The sequence below is a fragment of the Psammomys obesus genome, unplaced genomic scaffold (genome assembly GCF_907164565.1).
Source record: "Psammomys obesus unplaced genomic scaffold, mPsaObe1.curated_primary_1811, whole genome shotgun sequence".
NCBI classification, from domain to species: Eukaryota; Metazoa; Chordata; class Mammalia; order Rodentia; family Muridae; genus Psammomys; species Psammomys obesus.
Genome location: NW_026596051.1, coordinates 14,629,955 through 14,656,547, shown reverse-complemented (window position 1 = coordinate 14,656,547; position 26,593 = coordinate 14,629,955). Strand labels below are relative to the sequence as shown.

At 42.1% G+C, this 26,593-nt stretch overlaps 1 protein-coding gene across 5 annotated transcripts in view; it reads right to left on the bottom strand.

The window, feature by feature from the left end:
• Positions 1-26,593, bottom strand: part of Nf2 (NF2, moesin-ezrin-radixin like (MERLIN) tumor suppressor) — an 83,103-nt gene that overhangs the window by 45,868 nt on the left and 10,642 nt on the right. For 3 of the 5 annotated variants that reach the window (XM_055623876.1, XM_055623873.1, XM_055623874.1), the window contains exons 2-4: positions 10,366-10,491; positions 8,232-8,354; positions 6,179-6,262 (exon numbers count right to left, since the gene is read on the bottom strand). In XM_055623876.1, the coding sequence (XP_055479851.1) occupies positions 6,179-6,262; positions 8,232-8,354; positions 10,366-10,491 (333 nt within the window). The remainder of the gene's footprint in view (positions 1-6,178; positions 6,263-8,231; positions 8,355-10,365; positions 10,492-26,593) is intronic. The other 2 variants (XM_055623877.1, XM_055623878.1) reach the window with 1 other exon arrangement.

The following is a 26,593-nucleotide window of genomic DNA, read 5'->3' as shown; positions in this document are numbered from 1 at the left end:
ACTGGCTCCACTCAAAACATTAAAGCTACCTTGATCTCTACTTAAATGTCTATTTAAAAAAACAAAGGGGAAAAATGCTGGTGTTGTGGCAGTAAATAAATAAAAAAGGCTATACCACTCTATAGATGGAAATGACTATTCCTCATCTTTTTATGTAACAGAAGCATTCTGATGAGCTCAAGGTGAATTTACTGTGAAAGTAAGAAAGCTGGAGTTTCAAAGCTCTGCAGCTATGTGGGCCTGTGCTTAATGTTATATTCATCATTTCGTATTCATGCATTAAAGAAAACCCCCTAAGTTGCCTACATTTCGGAGGCAACAAACCTGGTCTTTTACTGCCCCTTATAACCACCTGAATTTAAATTCTAGAAAGGGAAGGATGGGGATGTAGATCAGGGATGGGGCTTAGCATGAAAGAGATCCATGGTCAGTTTTTAGAACTAAAACAAACTAAGCAAATATCATTATCATTTTGAGAAACCGACAATTAAGGTAAAATTCTTGGGGCTGGTGGGGTAGGCTGCAGACACTTGTTGCCTTTGTAGAGGTCCTGGGTCCCAGCACCCACATGGCAGATCACAACTGTCGGTAACTCCAGTTCCAGGGTATCTGACGCGGTCTTTGGCTTCCTTGGGCACTGCATGCACACAGTGCACAGATACTGTATGCAAAGCACCCATACACATAAAATTAAAAAATAATTTTAAAAAATTCTGGGCTAGTGATTAAGCTCAGTGGTTAAAGGTATTTGCTGTGGAACCTGATAATCAGATTTCTGTAACAAGAACCCATGATGGAAGGAGAAAACTAATGCATAAAAGTTGTCCTCAGATCTGTACATCCATGCCTTGGTAAAGAAGTTGTAGAATTCCCACCCCCACCAAACAAAATAAACAAATGTAATTTTTAAATATTAAAAACATACAAACAAATGCTGGGTACCTGGGAGGCAGAGACAGGCAGATCTCTGAGTTTGAGGCCAGCCTGGTCTAAACAGTGAGTTCCGGGACAGCGAGAGCTACACAGAGAAAGCCTGTCTCAAACAAAACAACAAAATAAAACAAAAACTAGCCTGTTGTCAAGTCTGATGGCCTGAACTTAACCCCCAGGACCCACACAGTGAAAGGGGAGAACTGACTCCCACAAGCAGCCCTCTGACCTCCACATGCATGTCATGCTACGAGAAGCACACACATTTGAATAAATACATATGCAATTACATTTTTTTAAAGATCCAACTCATTCTTGAGGCAAACAATCTTTTAAACTTGCTGTTTGCTGTTTGGGGGCTGGGAGTAAGGCTCAGTGGTAGAGTTTATTGACCCCAGTCTGACCTCCAGTTCTGTGAAATCAAAAGCTCACCTTTAAGTCTTTCTCTTTTCCTATTTGCAGGAGGTTATCTGAGGGATATCTCCCAGGCTGTCCAGGCTAGCCTCAAATTCCTGGGCTCGAGCAATTCTTCTGCCTCGGACTCCCAAGAAGCTAGGCCTAGCCACTTGAAATGCCTAAGTTAAAAGGAGCCTCTTTCTGGATATGAACAATTTCCTCTCTGCATATGCAATGAAAAATCAGACAAATGTTTTAATAAAACAAAGGTTTGCCTTTTTTCTACCTTTCTTTCTTCTTTCTTTCCACCATTGTAAAATTGATTCCTACTATATGTAGTTACTAAATTCCGTATGAGTCAAGGATTTAAACCTATAAACAAAAATCTATAAAAGTACCAGACGAGAGAGGATGGGCACACCAGTGGGTGGTGAAGCCATTCTCAAGCCTGACACATAACAGCAGACAAAAGGTTGCTACCATTATAGATGAGCTCCTATAAATCAATCAGAGAAGGACAAGAGCATAGAAGAAAAGGGGCAAGTCACACACAGCCACTGCAGACTGAAAAGAAAAGAGGAAACAACAACAAACAAATCCCTGAGATTCTTAGTCCCATGGCAATGGAATGCAATTTTTTAAAAAACCTCTTTTTTGAAACAGGTCAGCAAAACTTTAGAAGACTGATTGTATCCACTGTCGGGAGGGGTGTGCAGAAGCAGGCATTCTCACACACTGCTGCTGCAAGTTAGATCAGAACACACTTCTAGAGGGCATGTATGTAGTATTTGAGGGAAAATGTACAGGAGAATTACTGGGCTTTCTTGGAGACAGAACCCTACTGTGCACCTCTGGCTAACCTGGACTTCACTATGCAGACCAGGTGAACAGGACTTGAGCTTAGAGTTACCTACCTCACAGACATTCTTAAATTAGTCTGCCTCCCCAGTACTGGGAGTAAACCACCAGCACTGTGATTTGGAGACAGGATCTCATATGGTGCAAGCTGGCCTGGAACTCAAGCTTGCCGTATAACAGAGGATGGTTTGGAGCCCCTAACACTCCTGCCTCTGGAATTAACAAACTCTCCATTCCCATGCTGCTAGCCATAGAACCAGGGCTTAGTTCACGCTAGGCAAGAACTCTGCTAACTGAGTGGCATCTCCAATCTCTCCTATTTTTTTTTTTTTTTTTTTTTTTTTTTGTTTGTTTGTTTCCAAGACAGGGTTTTGCCCTGGCTGTCCTGGACTCACTCTGTAGACCAGGCTGGCCTCGAATTCACAGAGATCCCTGCCTCTGCTTCCTGAGTGCTGGGATTAAACGTGTGAGAAACCAAGCCCACCCCCTCATAGACATTCTTAAATTCGTCCCCTCCTATATCCATCCACTAACTGAGGTGCTGACCTCATATCTCTAACTCCAACAATCACTAGAAATTTTAAATAGATCTCCATCTCTATTTCTAGATTTGTCTCCCTCTGTAGCCTTGGCTGGCCTGAAATTTGCTATGTAGACCAGGCTGGCCTTAAATTCACAGAGATCCATCTAACCTCTACCTCCCAGATGCTGGGATTAAAGGTATGTGCCATCACACGGGGCACTGATCAATCTGTTCATTACATAGCCACCAAAGGTTCTGTGAAAACAGAAGGCCTTCACTGGGTCAGCTGCATGCACAGGCTAATGCTAAGACCTTTCATGATCTGCTCCCCTAAGAGCTTTCATCTTCAGCTCTTGCTTTCACATGTGCTCGGTTTCTTAACTGAATTGCATTTAGCCACTGTCCCTGGCACTTTTAGAGTGGTAAAAAAACACCAAGCTTCTCCCACTGTTTATTGTTTTGTAGTCCTGGCTGACCTGGAAACTGGGTAAGTAGCTCAGTTTTGAGAATCTCAACCTCAAAACTCTGAGATCCTCCTGTATCTGTTCCCAAGTGCTGGGGTTTAATTCACAACGCCTGGACAGATTCATTTATTTTTATTTATGTGTATGTGTGTGAGCCTTTCTGAGTGAGTACATGTGTACCACGTGTGTGCAGCAGCCCTCAGAGGCCAGAAAAGGGCACTGGATCCTCCGGAATTGGGGTTATAAGCAGTTGTGAACTTCTATGTAGATGTTCTGATTCAAGAACAGTAAGCACTCTTAACTGCTGAGCCATCTCTCCAACTCTATCTTCCACTATTCTTTCTTTCTTCTGAGTATTAGCAGTCTACAGGCAGCAGTAAGATTCATTAGTAATATCCTATTCTCCCGTAGTAATTTTCAGTACAAACATATTTCAGAGAGAAAGAAAACCACATTTGAAACACCAAATTGTCCATACAAGATCCCACAGGTGGCTTAAAAATTGCAAAATGATTTTACTTGTCAAGTCCATTCTTTTGATTCTACCATAAACCAAAATTGAACCAAGAAATAAGGTTTTTGCTAACTAAACCATGTGATTAATACTCATTTGTATTTATACTTTGAAGTTAACGGTTTCTTTATGTGTTGAAATTAAGTGCATCTCTATGGTTCCGACAGCTGAAATACTGTAATGAATACATTTGCACATAATTATGTTCCATGTGTTAATGAGCTCCATTCCATTTCCCCCTCATACTTCTAGAGTTTCTTTCTGTTTCATAAAGGTTGGGAAGAAAACCAACTGCACATAATGAAAGGAGACAGTATGGCTTACTGAAAAGGTTTAGATAAAACTTGTATTATCATGTAAACAAAACTAGAACTTAGTGAAAATTAACTTAGTGAAAGTTAACGCCTGACCCCCACATACCTCACTAGACTGTGAGGGGCTGGAACAAAGTGCTGGGTCAGGCAGCCCAGACACCTGGGTTCCAGCCTGGCTCTACCCTCCATCCCACTCTGCCTCCATCTTCAGGAAGAGGCAGGTGACTGTATGCTAGAACACTTGCCTCATATGTGTAAGGCTTTGGGCTCAGTCCCCTGTGCCATGAAAACAAAACAAACAAACAAACAAAAAGTGGTCTGTACATTCCATAAGTATAGAAATAACATAAAATAATTATGATTTGAGCAAATAATTCATCTTTTCTAACCTTTAATTTTGTCACCAGAACAAGCACAAGCTTCCAGAAAATACTATATGGACTGTCTTGTGAAACAGTCTGTTGGACACTTTGTTAAACAGGGATGTAGCTTATCCTAAATATCCTCCTACTATTAACCAGTAGTCTGAGAAACTGTTAACATTGTTATATAAAGTCCTGGTTTCTAGAAAGCAAGCAGGGTCTCACTTTACAGCCCTTGCTGGCCTGGAACTCATAGGGATTGACTGCCCTGCCTAGCATTAAAGGTGTGCACTACTATGCCCAGCCAGAATACAGACTTCAAAAGCTAGAGATTACCTTTATTTGTAAGATTCCTTAATCTAACACCGGAAAACATAGTTAGAGCACCCGCCTCCATATGAACCACATATGTTGTCTGTGAATCACTTTCATCTCCAAATTGGCTGAAGCCAAATAAGTAGGGCTTTCCTACAGTGAAGTCTGTTCAAGCAAGCATCTGCTGGGTCCTTGAAAAATGATCCACATCCCTCTGCCCCCACAAAGGTGGCCTTTGAATTTGTGACCCCAAACCTATAGTCATTGAGAATGAGGTAGTATCCTTGAGAGCTTGCATCTCAGACAGGAGAAAGTATGCAAAAAAGGCACTCAACTCTGGGCCAAGTATGTGGATTTAATGAAAGTGGTGACGACTGCTTTGTCACTGTCAGGACTGAAAGGATACGTCTTTCCTGTTACTAATATTCTTCATCAAGGCAAAAAAGGAGCATATGCTTTACTTGAATCACAGCCCATCTTCTGTTTTCTCAATTACTCCTTTTTCAAGGAAGGCATAAAATACAATTCTAAAGCTAGAGATTCTGCCTCTAGCTTTACCCGTGAAGGTACCAATGACCTTGGAGAATCACTGAGGGCAGAACTTGCTCTAGTGCCTGCATCTGACAGTTAACAAGCCCCATGTCCCATCCTTGTGACTGCTCAGCAGACACTAATGAGTCATCAAATGATTAAACTGACTCTGTGCTTCTACCGGCCTGACCAGCATACACATTTCAAAACCCTTTTCCCAACCCAAATGACAAACAAGTCATTTCTGGCTGTGATCTGAAGTTGTATTAAAAATGCGATTGCGGTGGGAAATCCAAGGGTCATGAAACACTCTGGACTGACATTCTAGCTGGCCTTATAAGATGGGACAAAACTCTAATACTCAATGATGCTCCTCTCCCACCACTCCAGGATTGCTGTCTAAGTGAAAGTGAATGACTTCAGGCTAATGAGACAGCATCACTGGGCCCAGCAGGCTCAGCAGACCCACCTCCTACAGTACCTAAGCACATGCACAAAACATGCCCACCAGGGCCTCCAGCAGCGTGGGCTCTACAATGTAGTCTCTGGAAAGAAGAGTTTGGATGGAGGATCTGGGTCTTGCTGAGCTAGAGGCCCCATTTGATCATAATTAGAGACCATAAATTCACTTTTCCTGACTAATAAAACGAAGCTGATGTGACGGATTTAATGAACCACATGTGCATAATGAGATTACACAGAAAATTCATCTTTTTGAATGAATTCACTTAGAATGAATTTAAGTCATTAGAACAATGTGCTTGTCATTCACCTAATACATAACACACATACACTCACATATACAAAATACACAGAAGTTGAGGCAGCAACAACAGATGCCCAAGAATCATGACATCTCATTTTCAGGGGCACGTTGTTCTCAAGTCCCCAAAATCCAAATAAGTGAAGACCGTATTTCATCTGATAAGTTAATGTTGATGAAGAAGGCATTTTTCTTTCTTTGCACCCACCTTAGCCTGGACAGCATAGGAAGCCAAGAGTACTGAAGCCTCAGGAGGGCAGTAGATCTTTTCATCCAAAATCTGCTTCTTCACCTGAAAGGGGCAATAAGTGAGAGATGAAATGGCTCGTGTGGAAGACAGCAGTGCCACCTGGTCACAGCAGATGGCTGCAGGGTATTCTAAATGAGGGCTGTTTTAGTAGCCTCTTAATGATTTTCTGACACAGGGGATTTTTTTTAAAATTGTTGTAGACCAGTTGAGGGTTCAGCCACAGAGAAGTTATCAGTAAGATGGCTGCACAAGAGTAAGTAAGATGTGCTGACTACAGTAGAGACTGACATGGCAGCTAGGAGAGGTTGAGGGTCGCTGTGCTGTCTGTCTTGGGCTCCATGGAGCACTCACAGCACTGCAGGAGCCAGGCCCTACTTTCAGATCTTCATACAAGACAAAAGCCACCAAGACCACTGAATTATGACTGTAGAAAAAAGTCATCACTTCCAATGTGCTGCTCTAAGGAAAAAAGGAAGCAATAAAATTTGATCGATTCAACTTTTAAGTACACATGAGGCTCAGGAAATATAATTCCTAAGCCATAATGTTGAATTAACATATCTCATTGCACCTAATTTCTTACAGTGGTGCAGTGTGTGATGTTCCAGATACAAGGACAAGACAGCCGCATACAGTGGGGGCCACTAAGCAAGGCCAGCTCCTTTTCACAGATTCACAGTAGTAAATGTTGCCTTGTGTAGTCACAAAAACAACGGAGCCAGAGTCACAGGAGAGATAGGTGCTGCCTCAAGGCCTCACAGGAAAGCCATTCTATAACACTAGGGTAGTATGGGCTCATGTAGCTTAAGCTTGTCTTGAACTCTCTCTGTAACTGAACATGACCCTGAATTTCGGATCTTCCTATGGATTACAAAAGCACACTATGCGTTGTTTATACAGAGCTGGGGTTGGAACTCAGGGCTTCATGAATACAAGGCAAGCATGCTATCAACAGAGCAACAGTCCCAACCCCCAACAATCCTCATGTGGCTTCTCTCATGCATAAAATTTTTCCAGGCTTTAAAACCAAGTGAAAATGAAAGCTGAGCTGTTCTGAAGCAGTGACACCTTCCAATCTCCTGGTTTCTTTACAAAGAGATAAAAAAGAAGCCATAATACAAAAACAATCTGAAACCTTTTTACTTAAAACATACACACACAGAGAACTCTTCATAAAAGAAACTATTTGGCCAGTCATGGGGGCACACATACTATAATCCCAGTATTTGAGAAGCTGAGGCAAAAGCATCTCAAGCTCAAGGCCAGCCTTGGCTATAGAAAGAGATCCTCTTCTCAAACAACACAACACTATATAGAGGATAACACATATCATTAACACAATACACAGAGATTCCATGTTACAAGGATTGTATGAAAAACTGCAGATACTCTTCTGGCAAATCAATGTAATTAATGGCCCGTTACAATCTTTTAAATCATGGATAGTGGGCATCTTAAGGCACATAAGCAGCTTCGGCATGTCACTACATACAGCTAGCCATGAAACTGCCTATGACACAGCAAGGTTTCCATCCTTAAATAAACCACCTCCCTGTGCTCCGAGATGGTCGACCTGTAATTCTGGAACACCTTAATGTGCCATTCAGAAGTCCTGTCTGTTCTATCTGCCTTGATAGACGGCAGATCTTGAAAAGGGAACTTTTTGCTAAGCTTCTGAGGCTTTTCTTTATAACCTCAAAGAACATTTAAGTTAGCTGGAAGAAACGGGGATCCATCTTCATGGAGGTATCCTATTGCTTAACTGTCTATTCTTCATCATCACACCTCTGCAATTTCATCTGACAGCAATTCTCATCACTGGGGTAAAGCTCTATTTTTAAGATTGTCTTTCCATTATTGAACCGAAAGACTGACTACTTGGAAGCAGAATATTTTCTGCATGTAGAAGTATTTGTGGTCAACTTCAAGGGATTCATTCACCTAGGCTGCTTCTGAAACCATACCCAAGCTGGTCTTCTTAGAACTGGGGAGACAGTATGGGCTGTTGTACCTGTAAGAAAAATAAGTGTTGCGTGATCTCTTGAACTAGCTCCTCCTCAGCATTCTCAGGATAAAATTTGGCCAGGAAATGAAAGGTAACTGGTTCTTCCTTCGAAACATCATGATCCAACACCTGCAGAATTGCAGAGCAAAAGACATGCTGTGCTGGCCCCTCGTCTTCATGCGCTACCATCAAAGCATGCTTCGCAGGGAAGCTATAAATCCCTTCCCCTGTTACATCCCTCACATTTCCCAAAGGCTGTGTTTCTACAGTTGGAAGCATTCATAGAGCCATCCATAACAGGATACAATATCCACTTCACACAGGGGGTTCTGAACCAAATCAATCAATAAACCCAAGGGAAGAGCAGAGCTACAATGTCAGCACAAGTGTTCTCAAAGAAACAGAAAATAGTTACAAACTAGAATGTATATCTCAAAGATCTTGGGCATTATCCTTAAAGAAAGACTGAAGATTAAAAATTTTTTTTTCCAAAATAGTATCATCTACCTTTATTTTTTCTTAATGCCCACTCTAATAGGTCCTACTGGAACACAGCTTAAACACAATAAACTAGATTTTTGTGACAGCATTTATATGTTATGAATATTAGAAGTGAAACATATGCATCATGGCAATGCTTTGTTCCTGGAATCTTGCAGAGATGTCCACAAAATGCTTGCAGTGCAATAAGTAAAGCACTGCTTTTAATCTTCTAACAATCCCACCCACCCCCTGAAAAGCTTGGGCCATCTGCTCTCCAGAGTGAATTTCATTTCAGGACATAAACATGCTACCAGGCTCCATTAACATGTGTCATAATTTATTTCCTTTGAGCAGTAGGTTCTATGACTCCTGATGCCCTCAATCTAATATCCATTTGGCTAACACTCAGGTATGATTTAAAATTCACTTTGCTGAGAATCATAAAAAGATACAGAAAGCTTTGCTGTCTCTGATATATAACTCTCCACATGCCTGCCCAAATTCCAGTGGCAGTCCCCAAAGGACTCAAAATAAACCTAATCCAGGTTGCCCTCTTATTCACTGGCTCTTTGCGGCATCTGGAGTTTCTAATCACTGGAATGACCATTTGAAACTGACAACTAACAGGAGTTCTAAGCATGAAGGTGGTCATCATGTACATGTTGTGAACAAATTTGAACACCTCACTTACCACTAGTAAGACAAGAGACTTTTTCTGGTTATCATATTACACAGTAGATGACTTCAGGGGCAACATTTAGGGTCAGAATTAGACACGGAGTTACTCTGGGAAGAATCCAGGGGTCTTTTGGCCCTGTTCTCCAGCTGTCTTCCCTGTCAGGTAAATAGACAGGCATGTCTCTGTGTGACTACAGAAACCCATCATTGGGCAGCTTCCTTAAGCCACATCCATTTCAAGCCACCTTCAAACTGCTAGAAACCTAGTTTTCCTGTGCTTAAGAAGTCCCCAGAGAACCCTGAGGAGGAAATGGGCATTACTCCTTCACCTCACTTCTTTTTTTCTTATTAATGATTAAGTTAGTTGGTGTTCTCAAAGACTTTAAAAAAAAAAATCCCTAAAGAACATGGGCCCTAAGGAGAATCTCTCAAAGACATAAAAAAATAAAAAATAAAAAATAAAAAAAATTTTTTTGAAGAATACAAAGGTAGAAGTAATATTATCCATAAGACCTGACTAGTGGTGTAATGCCCAAAATCATGGAAACAGGGTAGTGACAATGGACACAAAGTCTGGTCAAGGTTGAGTCCTGGTGAGTCCTGCAGATCTAGGAGAGTCCATGGAGAGTAGAAATGCCTGTAGGACCTGTTTTCTACATACATGACTTAATTTTTAAAACTGGCCCATCAGGTGGTAGTGATACACACCTTTAACCCCAGCAGAGGCAGGTGGATCTCTGTGAGTTTGAGGCCAGCTTGGTCTACAGAATGAGTTCCAGGACAGCCAGGGCTGCACAGAGAAACCCTGTCTTGAGAAAACAAACAAACAAAAAAATCCTGCTCCCTTCTGTACCATGTCCTTGTCACACCCCAAAATGAGCAAATAAGCTAAGTGCATGGTCAGGAAAAACAAAACAAAACAAAACAAAAACAGAAAGCACAAGCCTCCCCTGCTGGTTTCATGGAGATCTAGCCCAACCTTCTTGTCCATTTTGAGCCAAGCCACGGTGTCCTTGATTGTGTACTGCAGTCCAAAGAACCAGGTTTCCCGAAGCCCCAGCGTCCGGCACACCAAATCAAACAGGTCCTTCCCTTTCCATTTCATCTGTAATATAACAAACCAACAGGGAAGGATGCTGTGAGCAAAAATCATAATCGGCTCACATACAAAACTGTTCTCAGCACTCTCTACTGTCACCAAAATGGCTGATGAGCACTGAACTCCCACAAAAAACCATGAGTGGGAAAATACCAATTAGAGCTTAATGGCTTAATCGCCGCGGAACACACACACAATACCTCCTTGGACAGTTCTGTAGAGATCTCAATATCCCCGAAGGTGCTAATTTAGGAAACCTGGTAAATAAGCAGCCTCATTTAGGAGAGTCAAGCTCCTGAATTAGCCCAGGAAGATGGCTAGTTTGTGAGACACTAACTCCCTTGAGATTTTTTTCTTTAAATTGTGACTATCTTTTGATAAAAGGTAAGTTTTTTTTTTTTTAACTTAAAGACTAGTTTTACTCGGAAAAAATAAAATCAAATCTATAGAAGCTGTAATAAAAGTTAGAAATTGTGTAACAGAGAATGGGAGACCAGATAGGCCAATTGCAGGTCTCTCTCAGGATGACTGGTTGGGCCCATGGTCACAAAGAGCAATTCTAAATGTTCAGTGTCCAAACTCAGGTGATGAAAAGACACCAATATACTATGGTACCTTTATTCCACAGTCCCACTTTCAAAGGGACTTCAAGGATCACTGCTAACCCTTTCTGCTACTCAGCAGTGTAGCTGGAAAAAGCAAGCTCCAACATCTTCACAGGGAACGAGGGTGCAGGGCAGCTGAGGAAATGATGCCACCTAGTGGCTATGTGTCAAGCAGGTTTTTCCTGTATGACCTCTCACCTGCTGCCTGCTGGAGACCCACTCCAGCTACTCATGCATCACACCAACATTCATCAAGACTTAGGTACACTTATGAACATATGAAAACACATGCATGACCAGTCTCGAGGTTGGAATGTAAGGGAGCGATGAGACCACCTGATTGCAGAAGCACATGTGCCTTTCCCACCCCCAGTAGATCACCTCTACCCATCAGAAACAGCTCCATCAGCCAAGTGCTTGTCACACAAGCACAACAACCCCAGTTGGATCCCAGCACTCATGTAAAAAGTTGTTTGTGGTGGCCCATGATTGTAATCCCGGCACTGGAGAGGTGTGGTGGGGTTGGGTAAGGGGTAGGACTCACTTGCCAACTAGCCTTACCTAATAAAGGAACCCCGGGTCCCAATGAGCATCTAGCTTAAAAAAATAAAAACAAAAGAACAAAAAACATGGGGCCTGGTGAAACTGCTGCCTGAATAAGGGCTCTTGCTGTCGAACCCGACAGCTCCAGTCTGAGTTCAATCCTTGGGACTATATGATAGAAGAGAACTGACTCTCCTGGCTGTCCTCTGACCTCCACTCACACCCACATGCACATACAAACAAGTAAAATTTAAAAACACAAACAAAGCGAACAGCTCCTGAGGAAAATGAGGATGACCTCAATGTTTGTCATGGAGTGTGTGCCACGGTGTATATGTGAAGTTCAATGGACAACTTGGTGGAGTTGCTGCTTTCCTTTGACCTTTCTATGGCTCTGGGGAATCAAACTCAGGTAGACAGGCTTGTACAGTAAGTGCCTTTGCCCACTAGCCATCTTGCCTATCCCTTTACCATTCCCCACCCCAAGTGTTAGGGATCAAACTCAGGGTCTTGCCCATCGTAGGCAAGTATCCTACCACTGAACCACACTCCCAGCTCCAGTCTATGTTTAACAGATGTGAAGGAACAGTCCTCTGCAGGTCCTCAGCAGGAGAGGCCATCTCGTTCTGTTTACAGCCAGAGTCAGCAACCCAAAGAAGACCTCAGCATGTAGGTGGCATGTTGGCTTTGGTCCTCTGCCAAGCGTTTCTCCTATCTGTCCTGTATCCTTGGCCCCACCCCCGCTCTGACCATAGTGAGGTCTCTGTAATAATTCAATGATGGAAATCTTTAGAGATATTTCAATAGAAAAATTAAATGGGTTTTATCCTAAAAACACAACTTCTTTCCACCTTTTATAAGGCTAGATAATAGGCACACATTTGTTAACTGGACAGAGAGTTTTTTAATCCTTGGAAGGAAGGTCTTAATTCCTACAGGCAGACTTAAGTGAAGAAATGTTATTTTTGAAAACTGGAAGCTTCAGGATGCTGATTACCCTCTTGTCTCTATTTTAAGCAGCACACAGTATATAAATTATAAATGCCTACCTTGCCACAAGATAATGTGCCACTAAAGAACAGGCATTTAAGTTAAACACCCGAGGACCAAGAGGATCAGGGTATCACTCCCAATCCACCAGAACTCTCAACCATGGCCAGACAGACCTTGGCACAAAGGGCTGTCAGAAGAGGATGAGCAGGGCACTGGAAGGAAAGAAAGCTTCCAAGGGGACAATGGGTGAGCCTCCACACTGGAGAGCTGAAAACCTCAATGCAATATTGTATTGACACAGTTTTCCTAGATCCCTCTCTACTTCTGTGTTTTTAAAAATGCAGACCTATTTTTATTAAGTGCAAAAAGACAACGTCTTTACCCCCATGGAGCCTGCAATAAAGAGAAGAGGAAACAATTCTCAGAACAATTCGGAATGCCCTACTTACATTTTTTTCCTACTTATATTTTAACATTGGTGCAAAAGATCACAGACTATTAGAGCTGGAAATGAGCCTCAGCACTCACCCACTGTGAACCCATGTTCTCTCTGTAAAACCCAAGTAAACTGAGTCACCAATTATTTGGCAGTCTGCCAAGATAAACACTGGCCCCTTTTTCATGGTAATCCAAGGTAGGCAAAGTCCTAGTTTCACAAACACCCTTTTCCAGCTCTGTGATCATCAGATCTTTTTGTCCCTACCTTGGCCAATGAGTGACCAATATTGAGACAGAACCCCTTTTCAGAAGAGTCAGATACAGCTCTGTGTGATCACAGCCAGTTTTCTAACAAGTGCTTTAGAGCATATAGAGTATCAGATACTGAGGCTATACAATGGCAGAAGCAGAATGTCTGTGGGAAAAAGACTCCAAGAATAAGTAAGGGTTCAGTGATGAAGGAAAGGAACTCTCTTAACAACAACAACAAAAACTAGATCTGTACAGGGAACCTTCAGTTATGTATCTGATAGGGCTGAAGCTGACAGCCAGCCTTAGGAGTGGGGGTGGTGGGAATGACACTTGATGCTGGAGCAGGTGGCTTTGAGGACTCATCTGCTTTTTGCATGTACTCTAACGGGTGAGGGATGAGCTGCAGGGAAGGAACAGCTGCAGTCTGGACAAGAGCACAGAACAGACTCCTCCTGCTATCAAAAGACAGTGGGAGAGAGTGTCCCAGAACCAGCACCACAACAGGCTAGAGGGAGAAAAATTCAAGAAGGACATCTACCTGCATTTCCAGCTTGAGCACCTGGTATCCCACTAAAAAAAAGAAGGAACACAGAAAAAAGCAGCAAGTTTGGGAAAAAACAGATGAGCAATTAAGTTTTAGACAAGATTAGTTAAGCTGCCTAAAGAAAACAGGTGGACTGGTAGTATGTGCCTTTAATTCCAGCACTCAGGAGGCAGAGGCAGGCAGATTTCTATGAGTTCAAAACCAGCCTGGTCTAGACAATAAATTCCAGGTCAACCAAGTCTACCCTGTCTCAAAAAAAAAAAAAACAAAACAAACAAACAAAAAACAACAACAACAACAAAAAAAACCCAGTAAAGTAGAGATGCTCTAAAGACATTTGATTTAAGCTTCAAGCCCTCTAGGCCAGGGAGCTGACTCAGCTACACATATCATAAAGTCTAAGGACCGCAGCTCCTTCTCTGGGACCAACATGGTAGGAGAGAGCTAATCCCATAACACATCATCCCCTGACCTTCACATGCTCCTACACAGACACAAAGTAAATTTAAATGTTTTTAAAAACTTAAAAGCCTTATGCCAGGCGCAGTGGCACATGTCTGTGACACACACACTCGAAGAGGCAGAAGTAGGCAGATTGCTGTGAGCTCAATGCCAGCCTGGTCTACAAAGCTAGTCTAGAACAGCCAAGGCTACACAGAGAAACCCTGTCTCAACAAACAAACAAACAAACAAACAAACAGCCTTTAAAGGCCTTCATTTATAAACCAAAACATTCAGGGCTGATGAGATGGCTCAGCAGTGAAGAGCACTGGCTGCTCTTCCAAGCACCTAGGTTCAAATCCCAGTACCCACATGGCAGTTCCCAACTGTCTGTAATTCCAATTCCAGGGGATCTGACACCCCCACATAGACATACATGGAGGCAGAACACCAATGCAAATAAAATAATTAATTTTTTAATATTAAAAAAATAAAACACAACATTCTAAGGTGAGACAAGAAGATTGGTGGAGACCAGTAGTTCAGGATAACCTTGGGAAATATAGTGGGACCTCATTCCAAAACAAAATAAAATGTTTGTCTCTGTCTTTAAGCAACTAATAAGGTTTTGTTCTGTTTTTTTGGTTCTTGTTTGCTTGTTTGTTTTGCCAGACATGTTGGCTTATTCCTGGAATCCTAACACTGGAGAGGTTGAGGCAGGAGGCCAGCTTTAGCTATATAGAGAGCCTCAAAAGCAATCAAATAAAACAAAAAGACCAGAGTTTTCTGTTTGGTTAATTTCCACAAATTACCTATAAAAGATTGTGCTTTTCAACATGTTTTTTTCTCAAATGCATGAGGTCTCCTTTGTCTTCCTTACTTGAATTTCTGTCTCAATAAAACAAGAAGGTACTCTAGAGTTTTCAAGTTCCAGTGGAAGGGAGGCTGGGCTTTCTTGATACAGGCTGACTTGCTTGAACATGATTATTTCTATGTCTGGTCCACTGCAGTAGACCAGTGCAGTTCTAAGTAACTCCTTGCCTCTAAAGATCTCTCTAGGCTGTGGGCACCTCTGACTAGGACTAGCTTTAGTCATCATCCCAGTGACCAATGAGGAGTAAACAGCATACACAAGACATGTACAACAGTAGCTGTTTAATATGGCTGACTGGAACCCCAGGCTCCGGAGCTTAGAGCAGAGTTAGCTCATACATACACTCCTTCTCCAAATGTACAAGCGAACACACATTGTGCCTAAGTACAGCTCAAGGTACTGGGGGCCAATGGGGAACAAAGGACAAGTCTTCCTGTTTCTACTTTTGAGCAGAAGTCAGGCAAGAACATATGACCATCACAATGAGGTTTCAACACTGAAGCACTTTGTTATGACAGAGATACCCAGGGACTGTTGGGACTCCTCAGAAAGAAATCCCCCTTTCACAGAAATGACATCTAAACTGACTTATGGTGGAAAAGAGAAGCTGAGTAAAAGGCTGGTTTCGGAGAAGCAGAGAGCAGGGAAGGGTTGCAGGTAGAGAAAATAGTGTATGCAAAGATCTAGAACAAAAGGGGCCTTAGGGGAAATGGAATATTCTAGGTTGATTGGAAAATACTTCTGCATTTACAAGAAAACCAAACTGAGCCAGTGAAATGGCTCACAGGTAAAGGGACCCTGCCACCAAGCCTTGACCACCTGAGTCTGATTCTCAGGACCCACTTGTGGCAAAAGAAAAGAGATTTTCTGTTTCCTCATCACAAGTCCTGCCCAGAAGACCCACGGGAATGGGGGACTTCTCTGAGGAGACACTGGCTGAGCTGGGTATTGCGGAGAAAGAGCTGACAAGAGGAGGGTCATGCCAGCCTGAAGGAACAGCGTGTCTGCACTTGAGACACACACACACACACTCAGAGATCAGAGATTAAAAATAACTGAGATGAGAACTAAACTACAGCTGCACATGGTGGTACACACCTGTAATCCTAGCACTCAAGAGGCTGAAGCAGAAGAACTGAGTGAGTTCAATGTCAGCCTAAGTGCTATAGTAAGACTATCTCAAAAAAAACAGAGGACAGGCTCTGGGTGTAACAGGCTATGCCTTAAATCCCAGCACTTGGGAGGCAGGTGGATTTTGAGTTTGAGACCAGCCTGTTCTACATAGTGAATTCCAGTCCAGCCAAGACTACATACTGAGACCCGGTCTCAAAAGACAAAACAACAACAACAAAACCAAAAACAAAATCCCCATCATCTAAACACAGTGTTTTGTCAACTGTCCAACTCTACTTCTGGCATCTAAACCAAGAACCCAGAAAATAATCTGGTGACTATTTCTCCAGTCTTTTAAGGATAGAACACAACTGGTACTATTCTAGACACACAAAAGGCAAGTTAAATCATTATACAAGATAGATGCCTCAAGATATCAGGGCTTCTTTCCAAGAACCAGCCAAAAAGGCATAGGTCAGGGCACAGATCTGCCCGCAGTAGCTAGCTCAGCGCTGTTGCTGTGTGACCTTGGGCAGGTTATTGAACTTCCTCATGCTTCTACAAGGATAATAAGCAGAACCTGTCTTAGCAGATTGACCTAAGGATTAAGTGCATTAATACATTTAAAAAGACTAAGACAGTGCTGGGCCCAGAGCAAATAAACACTCAATAGGGGGTAGTTATTGTTAATTCCCACTCCAGTCTCCCTGCCTTGATTCTCAAGTGGTGCTGCTTAAAGCCTCCCAGGCCCACTTCACACCACAGTGATGGATGACAGATGGGAAAGGGCACCATCAATCCTCATCCAGCTAACTATGCTATCACTCATTTGACAAACACTTATTGAGCACCCACTACATCCTAGTCTTTGTGCTCAGCAGAGGAGATAAATGATGAATTCAGGACAAGACACAGTCCCCCTTGTGTCTGACAGGGAAGACAGGTAAATGGATAAGGAAAAACAAATCTGCTAAGTGCTAACAGAACAGGCTGTTGTGGGAACACAAGTCCAGCCCAGGAGACTTTCGGGAAGGGGGCTTCACTGAGGAGACACAGGCTGAGCTGGGTGTTGCAGAGAAAGAGCTGACAAGAGGAAGGTCATCCCAGCCTGAAGGAACAGCGTGTCTGCACTTGGGTCCAAGCTGTTGCGAAGTAAAGGAATGTTCTCTGCACTTTTCTAGGATCTGACAAACAGCATGATTTCCAATCTGCAGTACTAAATGTTCAATGCAGGACTGAATATGTAGCATTGGCCCAGTACATGTGACAATTCTCATTCTGCACAACTGATCTGGGACCAGGATGTGTCAGGGCACTGGATCAAAGCAGAGAAGCATTTGTACAGATACAATAGTATCTGTAGGAGTAGAAGTCACAATGAATGGTATGTATTTCCTATTTATTTTCCTATTAAAACATTCCTAGCCAAGGCTTAATGGCACAAGCCTGTAATCTTAGGCCTTTGGAAAATGGACACAAATTCTGAGCTAGCCTGAACTGTAGAGTAAGATGCTGTCTAAGGAAGAAAAAAAAAAAAGTGTTTCTGATACCTGATGACACATAGCCTTTCAGACCTTTAACATTTTTGTACATTTGTGTTTATTTGTGTACATGCATATGTGAGAGCCTGTGTTTAGAGGACACTTGGTAAGCGTTAGTCCTCTCCTTCTACCATGTGGGCCCCAGAACTTTTGAATTGAGGTCATCATGCTTGGTGGCAAGTATCTTTACCTGCCAAATCATCTTGGTGGCACAAGATGGTCCTACAGGCCTTAAAATAATCTTGAAAATCACATTTATTTTAAATTCAGATTAAGCAGGTGTGGGGGGGGGACTGGAAAGATGGCTCATCAGTTAAGAACACTTACTACTCTTGCAGAGGACATCAAAGCACACACACTCCTTCAACCCCAGCTTGTCTGTGTATCTTGGTTGTTTCTTTAATGCTTTCCTTTCTTCATTCCCTTGCTGACCCTAATCAAGTCAAAGAGTCAACCTGTGTAGCACACAGTATCTGTAAGCTTTTGGTGTTAGGTTTATGGTCTTTTTCTGAACAGTTTGTCAAAAGCAGAACAGTCTCTGGTTTTAATGAACTATACATTTAAACCCATCTCTTTCCACCTGGCTAAAGTATTCAACTGTTCTACTCACTTCTTCAGCCCTCTTTCCTGGTCGTAGCTAGAGAAGAAAAGAGAGTCTGAGGCAGGTGTTCATGTTGCAGAAGGAAAGAGGGTGGATTGCAGAAAGAAGGCATGAAGGAATGAAAAATCCAGCCTCTGGTAGATGGAAGCGCCCCCTCTGCAGGCCTCCTGTCCTTACAGTGCCCTTCAGACAGAGGGACTGGAAGGAAAGCCTCTGGAAGCTGCTTGGCTGTGGCCGTGCTTGCTAGCTTTCCTCTTACTTTAACAGGCTGCAGTGTGATGTCATAGATATATATTGCGCCTGTATCAAAGACAGATGTGTATGAACTTTATAAACAGGGCTAAGTGCTGTCAGCTTGTTATTTTTTATATGGGCTAGATTTATAACCTTTACCCAGAGTAAAGTACTTGTCATTTATCAATTTTAGAATGTTTTAAGTAAATAGCACTGAACACTTACTCTCCACTGCAGGAACATAGCTAGAATGCAGCACTTTTCAGTTACAGGATGGAAATGGTACCAATAACCCGTGGAGTTGATTGGAGTCTATTAGCCTGGGCAACCATCTTACCAGTTGGCCTGGGTTGCATGAAATCCTGACACTGTCATTTGTTTTCTGACTTTGCCAGTCTTCACACTGCAGTCTTTTCTCCGGTAGCGCTATGCAGCTTCTGACAATCAAATTCTTTTACATACTGATACTACATTGCAGGGTGAGAGGAAACTGGCCACAGGTTGGTGAAAGACCACAGCAAGACATGGTCAACTCTCCTGAAGAAAGTAAACCCAACTGGGATGCTAGATGTGAAATGTCTAAGAATTAGGGCCCACAGAAAAACTTGGACTTCACATACAACTCAAAACTGGAGAGCGCCAAGACAGGCTTTTCAGGGACATGGAGGTGGGCCCTCAACCAGCAGCCACAGTGCTGGTGTTTGGCTACTGATTCAGAAAAGAAAGAGAAGAGAAGAGGAACCAGAGAAGCCCATTTGCTTATCAGATCCTTCCAATTAGCTCACAAGCTGCTCTGGCGTTCTACATAAAACCTGTAGAAAGATTAGACTCCTTACAGATAGTGTGCCAGGGCCGTGCTTCCCTGGTTCAGGGCCTATGCCCCCATATGTGCCGTTATTTCAGAAATGGAAAACTCAAGAAGGACTGAGATTTCCCTGCTCAACGTTTATCCACAGCAGACATTTGTCATCAGAACTGGCCGATGAGAACAAATTTATAGAAGACTTGGAAATTTAAGAAGTTCGTTTAAAGATTAAAACCTTAATACAACTTTTATTTATTTATCTATTTTGAAAAAAGAGATAAAGAGCCATGTTGGCAAACACCTTTAATCTTAGGACATGGGGGCAAAGAGCTAGGCAGACCTCTGGAAATTTAAGGTCAGCCTGATCTGCATAGACTGTTTCAGCCCCGAACACAAACACACACAAACACACACAAACACACACAAACACACACACACACACACACACACATCAAATATTTCAATTTATACAATCAACAGCCCAGCTAGGCAGGGTGGTGCACTCCTTGTAAATCTTGTAAGAAAGATTACCAAGAGTTCAAAGCATATTTGCTCTACATAGCAAGTTATGGGCCAGCCAAAGCTACAGAGTGACAAACCTGTCTCAAAAAAATCAAAAGTCAAAACAAACAAAAGACACAATGGAAGGAATTATTAGGGACTGAGGATGCAACTCTGTGGCATAATTTCTGCCTAGTTTATTCAATTCCTAGCAACCTGCTCCCAAGCATTTATACAGATAACTTTGCTACTCAAGTGAAAAATGAACTCTATTAAAATATGATTAATCAAAAAAATTAAAAAGCAAGGAATAAAACTACATCATAAAAGCAGGTTTTTCTGTCTCCTGAATTTAAACTGCAAAACAGCCTGCCTTTCAGTCTTACAATTAAGGGACACATCCCTTGCATTGTAGGCATTACTGCTCAGCATAAGGAAACAAGGGATCCTCCATATAGAAATAAGAACATAGCCGAAAGTTTGATTTGTTATTATTGCTCTGCTAGTCCTGAAGCCTATATCCCTCGTCACAGGCTGAAACCACTACTTTGCAGAATAAAAAAACTAAAAAAAAAAAAAAAAAATTTCCTCTAATCTAGCCTGATGGTGGTGGAGCATGCCTTTAATACCAGCACTTAGGAGGCAGGTCGATCTCTGTGAGTTCAAAGCCAGGCTGGTTTACAAATTGAGTACTAGGGCAGCCAGGAAGGGCTAAATAGTGAAACAAAAACAAACAAATCCTCCAATCTCCTGCCATAATCAACTACAGCAACTAATTTTTCTCTTCCAGTCCTCCAATCATCCTTTATTATGCCCAATCTATAGAAATTATTAGTTTCAAGGCTTTCCATCAATTGCTTCTTTTTTCCAGCAACCAACTACCTGACCTTATTATAACTCCATCTACACACTCACAAGTCAGCAGAGCTATGTGCTTCTAGACCTTTCTAAGAACTTTGCCTTCAACTCTTCACTACTCACCCAATATCATGCAAGAGTTAATACGTACTTCATATACAGGAAAAAGCGAGTTTATCTTCCCCAAGATTCTTGTTTTTACTCCAGTGCTACACAGCACCAATTCTTTGAAGCCAAGGGCACAATACACACACACACACACACACACACACACACGGCATGAACACACATACATACTTTAAGACTCTCTGAATATAAACAAGAGCTGCACAATCTGTGGACACTCCATAAGTGCTTGTGGTTGGCTGTGATGCTGATGATAATGATGATGATGGCGGATGAGGCTTCTGAGTAGAACACTCCTAAGTAATGACTGCAATGAAGCAAGAATTTATGACACTCCTTATTAAAATTCTAATTGTGTAACTAGGCCTTAAGATACACATTTCCCCCTTTGGTGACACATACTGATTCCCTTTTTCTAAAAATATCTTGGCAAAGAAATCTAAACCTCAAAGAACCAAAGAAGAAATTTTCCACAGAACAAAAGGCACTAGGAAGAAACAAATCACAGCACTTTGGGAAGCTACAAAATGTAGGTTTTAAGCAAACTAAGTTATTGTGTTTTAGGGAGTAAAAGTCCTTATGAGCGTGCGCACCTCCTGGCATCTTCCCTGCTGCAACGGAGAGTGACTACTGGGTCAGCAGCAAACCCAGAGAAGAGATCAATATTCCAGACCCCTCCTTCTACCACCACAAACAACCCTGACTGCAGTGAACCACAGTTCAAGGAGGCTCCCATGGTTTCACCCCTAATTCCTCCGTGCCCTGTGTAACCTCCAGATTTTGTGCTGAAGCAACGAGGATGTACTTGTTTCAAAGTCAGCTGACAGATGACAAAGCGAAAAGGAAACAGTTACAGTGTTATAAAAGCAAGACAGAGCCTGTTCCCCAAAAGCCAAGAAGACAACATCTATCTGGAATTTAGCTCACAACATGAGAGCAATCATAGCTCTGTCAAACAGCCATAAAAACCTCAACCTGCTGCGTTAGGTAAGTAACTTAAACTCTCTGGGGGCTCGGCTTCTGCAGCCGTCAAGTGCTCACCCTCTGAGTCCATGAGCTTGAGACGGCTTTGTATAAATCATATAGGACTTTTTCATTGCTGGAATAATTTTCATCAATCCTTTAACAACCCATCTGGTTATGTAAGTGATAGCTCATTTATGTGTGCTTTCTGCAGTGTTTTACCTGACTCTGGGATCTGTTTGTAGAGTCCTTATGCCTCACAATCAAAAGTGGACTATAAAGCTGGAACAGCATTGTACACCCATAATCCCAGCACTTGGGAAGTACAGAAGGCAAATCAGGACTTTGAGCCAGCCTTAGCTATATTATGAATTCAAGACTAGCCTGGGATACATGAGACACACTCTTGAAATTTAAAAAAAAAAAAAAGTTGACTGCATAGACTGTATTATGAACTCTGTAATGCAACAAAAATGGTAATTATAACTACTGCTGAAAAGTAAGATTTTAGCAAATAGCATGCTGTGGATAATATGCAATTAGCAATGATTACAATACTTGAAATACCAAAAATAACAATTCTCCAGGAGCAATAGTAAGGATTATTTGGTGTGGATGAGACATAAGTGGCTGGTGCCTGTATCCTGAGCACTCATCAGGAGGCTGAGGCAGGGGGATAGCTGAGAATTTGGAGCCAGCCTGAGCTACAGAGACTGTCTTAAAAAATAAACAGGAAAAAAGACACAAGGCTAAATTTTTTAATATTAAATTTAATTTAAAAACTTTGGAGGCTAGGCATGGTGGCACATGCCTTTAATCTCAGCACCCAGAAGGCAGAGCCAGGCAGATCCCTGTGAGTTCCAGGCCAGACTGGTCTACAGAGTTCCAGCACAACCAGGGCTACAAAGATAAACCCCGTTTCAAAAAAAAAAAAAAAAAAAATTTAGATAGATAGATAGATAGATAGATGGATGGATGGATGTTCAGGCTCTCCCCTATAAATAAAAAAAAAAAAAAGAAAGAAAAAAATTTTATGTGTAGGATGTTTTTCCTGCATGTATTCTTGCTGACTGTGGAGAGGGAATCAGATCCCTAGAATTAGAGATGCATACGGTTGTGAACCATGTGGCTGCTGGGAATTAAACTGGAGCCCTCCAGGAGAATAGCCGGCACTTCTAGCCACAGAATTGTCTCTCTAGCTCCAACAGGCTAAATTTCAACATAAGGCAAAACTAGCCGATTATCAAACACAACCCATGGCAAAATAGTATCTAAATTTCTGTCCTGGATATTGTTTTGTTTCTTTAAGTTCCTAAACCAGACATGGGGCATAGGCTCACAACCCCATATATTCGGGAGGCTGAGGCAGGAAGATAAATTCAAAGCAAATTTTCACAACCCTTGTCTTCCAATAAAAAGTAAAATTAATAAATAAAGGACTAGCGACATAGCTCAGTGGCAGAGTACTTACCTAACACACTCAAGACCCTGGCTCAATCTCTAGTGCTTAAAGCAAACAAAAACCTCTCAGTAGTCCTGGGGGCAGAGCTCAGTAGTAAAGCACAAGCTAGGCAGGCATGGGTCTAATCCCGAACACTCCCTCCAAAAAAAAAAACTTCTATATGATAGAATCAGAGCATGCAAACTAGTCCTGTAGCACCCAGGAAATGTAAACATTCTGTCTCTGTCTCTAAGACTTAACACTGACTTTGGCAAAACTGAAGTGATAGTTAAGTTAAGAGAGTGGACAGAATTGGTAAAAAGTCCTGTAGACAGGTGAAGTACCGAGGTCTGAAGACTTTTTTTTTTAAATGTACATTGGTGTTCTGCCTGCTTGTGTGTATGTGTGTGTGAGGGCATCAGATTCCCTGGAACTGGAGTTAAAAAACAGTTGTGAGCTGTCATGTAGGTGCTGGGAATTGAACCTTGATCCTCTGAAAGAGCAGCCAGTGCACTGAGCCATCTCTCCAGCCCTCAGCTCTGAAAACTTCTAACAAGCCTATTTATGAAACTCACTGAATCTGAAAACCAGCAAGAGTAAGATACCAGATAAAGGCACTGCTGGGGAACCAGTCCAAATAAGTTCCGAAATTCCCCTAGACTCCATTTTATCTGAAAGTCAAACTAACAAACCAGATGTCCATAAGCAACAAAAATGAACAAAGAGTTACTGTGAATTTCTCAAATCTAGGCCCGAATTTGCAAAGAAAAATAAAAATAAAAAGGGATAGGAGTAAAAAAGGTGAAGAGGAAAAAAAAAAAAAAAAGCCCAACGTCTTAGAAAAGCCTGTGCTTTGTCTCCACCTAGTGGTGTCAGTGATTCCTCAACTGGACAAGCCTCTCAGAACTCAGTTCTACAGTTTAAGACCCGAGGATGTCCTTCAGTGAAAGAGAGCTTGCATATGTCCACAGATGCCATCTCCAACACAATAAAAACGAACCTTCTTCTTGAAGCCAGCACTGCTTTACTAACAGTTTTCTGCATGCACGATTGAGGATACTTTCAGCTGACTAAGTTAGACAAGTACATGAAGGAGGCTAGAACTCATCCAGAGAAGCCTCAGCACCAGCTAACTAGAGCAATCAGTAGCTCTGAGAAAACGCAGTTCTGAGTTTTCTAAGTCTCAAACGCATTAAACGCTGAAATTAAAACTAAAGAAGTGCCAAGAATGTTCTCAGACAATCTAAAGCTAGCATAAATCACTGGGGAAGTCATCAAAAACCAAGAAAAAGGCAGAGGAGGGTGATGTATGCCTGTAATCCCAGTACACCAGAGGCTGAAACAGAAGGATCCAAAAAGAAGCTAACTGAGACTATACAGCGAGACCCTGTCTCACAAATGGAAGGAGGAGGGAATCATTCTCCTAAGGTGGATGCTGGTGCTGAGGGCCTTCGAAATGGGACTTCTTCCCTTCATTGTTCAGATGAACAGCTAGGGAAGGAGCTTTAACATGCCCAAAAGAGCTCAGCCTTGAAATCAGATGTTGAGAGCCCAGCTCAGGGCTCGCACAATGATTGTATACAAGCGACAAGAGAGCCATGCACAGAGTGTGTGGACCTCCACAGCCTCACTCTAGCCAGGCTTGCCAGCAAACTCCCACCAGACAGGCCTGTTAGTCAGGTTTCTTTGTTGTTGTTGTGAGTTTTTTGTTTGTTTTTGGGGTTTTTTTCCTTTGAATTTTTTGAGACAGGGTTCCTCTGTACAGCCCTGGCTGTCCTGGACTTGCTTTGTAGACCAGGCTAGCCTCATACTCACAGAGATCCGCCTCTATCTCTGCCTCCCCGAGTGCTGGGATTACAGGCGTATATCACCTGTGCCTGGCTGTTATTCATGTTTCAAAGAAAGATTAATTGATTGATTGATTGATTTACTTACTTACTTATTCTTGGCTTCTCTTGAAAAAGGACAAAATTTCATTATGTTTCCCAAATTCCTGAGTTCAAGCAAACCTCCTGCCTCAGCCTCTTAAGTAGCTGAGACTACAGGCATACATATCACACTGTATGTCTATCCCAGTTTCAACATGATTCCACATCCAAATGTTTGGGGAGGGGTGTAAAACTTTTGCAATCCCTTTTCACACCTGCCTTGCATCTCTAACTAGAGCATGAACAACCTTTCCTCAGTTTCTCAGTCGCTCTCTATTTCTCTGTCTCCCCTCCCCCAAAGGAGTTACTTTGAAACTCAAAAAGAAGACATGCATTTTGCGATGTGCCTGGAGTCCTTTTCCTCTTATTATACAGAAACTGTGCTCATATGATCTCAGTGTGGGTTCCTCTAAAACTGAACTATAAAGACACTTGGAGGAAGGGAAAGGTGAACTTCTAAAAAGTTTAAAAAAATTTAAATCAAGGCTCAGGGATGTGGCTCCTTGGTAGAGAGCTAGTCTGGGATCCAACCTCAGCACACAAAGGAAAAGAAACAAGATAACCAGCTGCTATCTTTGTGGGCACACCAAAAAGTTTTGGAAGGGCACAGGTTGAATACAGAGAAGAACCACTCTGACCATAAGGAATGTGAAATATGCAAGTTGAAAATACTTAACTATTGCAAAATTAGCTTCATTTTAGGCCAAAAGCTTGAATTCCAAAATGATTGTGGGCCAATGAAAAAGATTCTCTTATAAAAAACACTCAGGTGATCCAAAGGACAAACTACACATCAAGGCAACACAGCAGAGACTGTTAGTCATGTCATTACCCAGCAAAATCTAAGCCCACAGGCAAGTTCACAAAATGGTTTTGAGATGGACTCTTACACCAAGTGCAAGAAATAAAATGACAAAAACTAGTTGTCACATTAGAAAGTTCTTTACATGAACTTTTTCCTATTTACCAAATACTTAAATTCTTTGAAAGGTAGAGGCTAAAATTTTCTTCTTTCCACTTGGAGACACCTACTGAGTGTCACACATGGTGGACAGAGGGATGGCATGGAGGACTGGTTCTCAGGATTCAAACCCCGGGCCCACCTTTTAGCAACAGTATAAGGACCATAAGGAATGTGAAACATCCAGCACAAAAAGAAAGCACAGACAACATCTTAATGAATTAGCAGTGCATCTGCCAGGTGCCAGGTGAGAAGGGCATTCCAGGCCTATACACAGGCTGGAAGGAGGCTGGAAGAGAGTGACTGGGACAATCAGGTCAGAGCAAAGAGAGTGTGACAAAGTGCA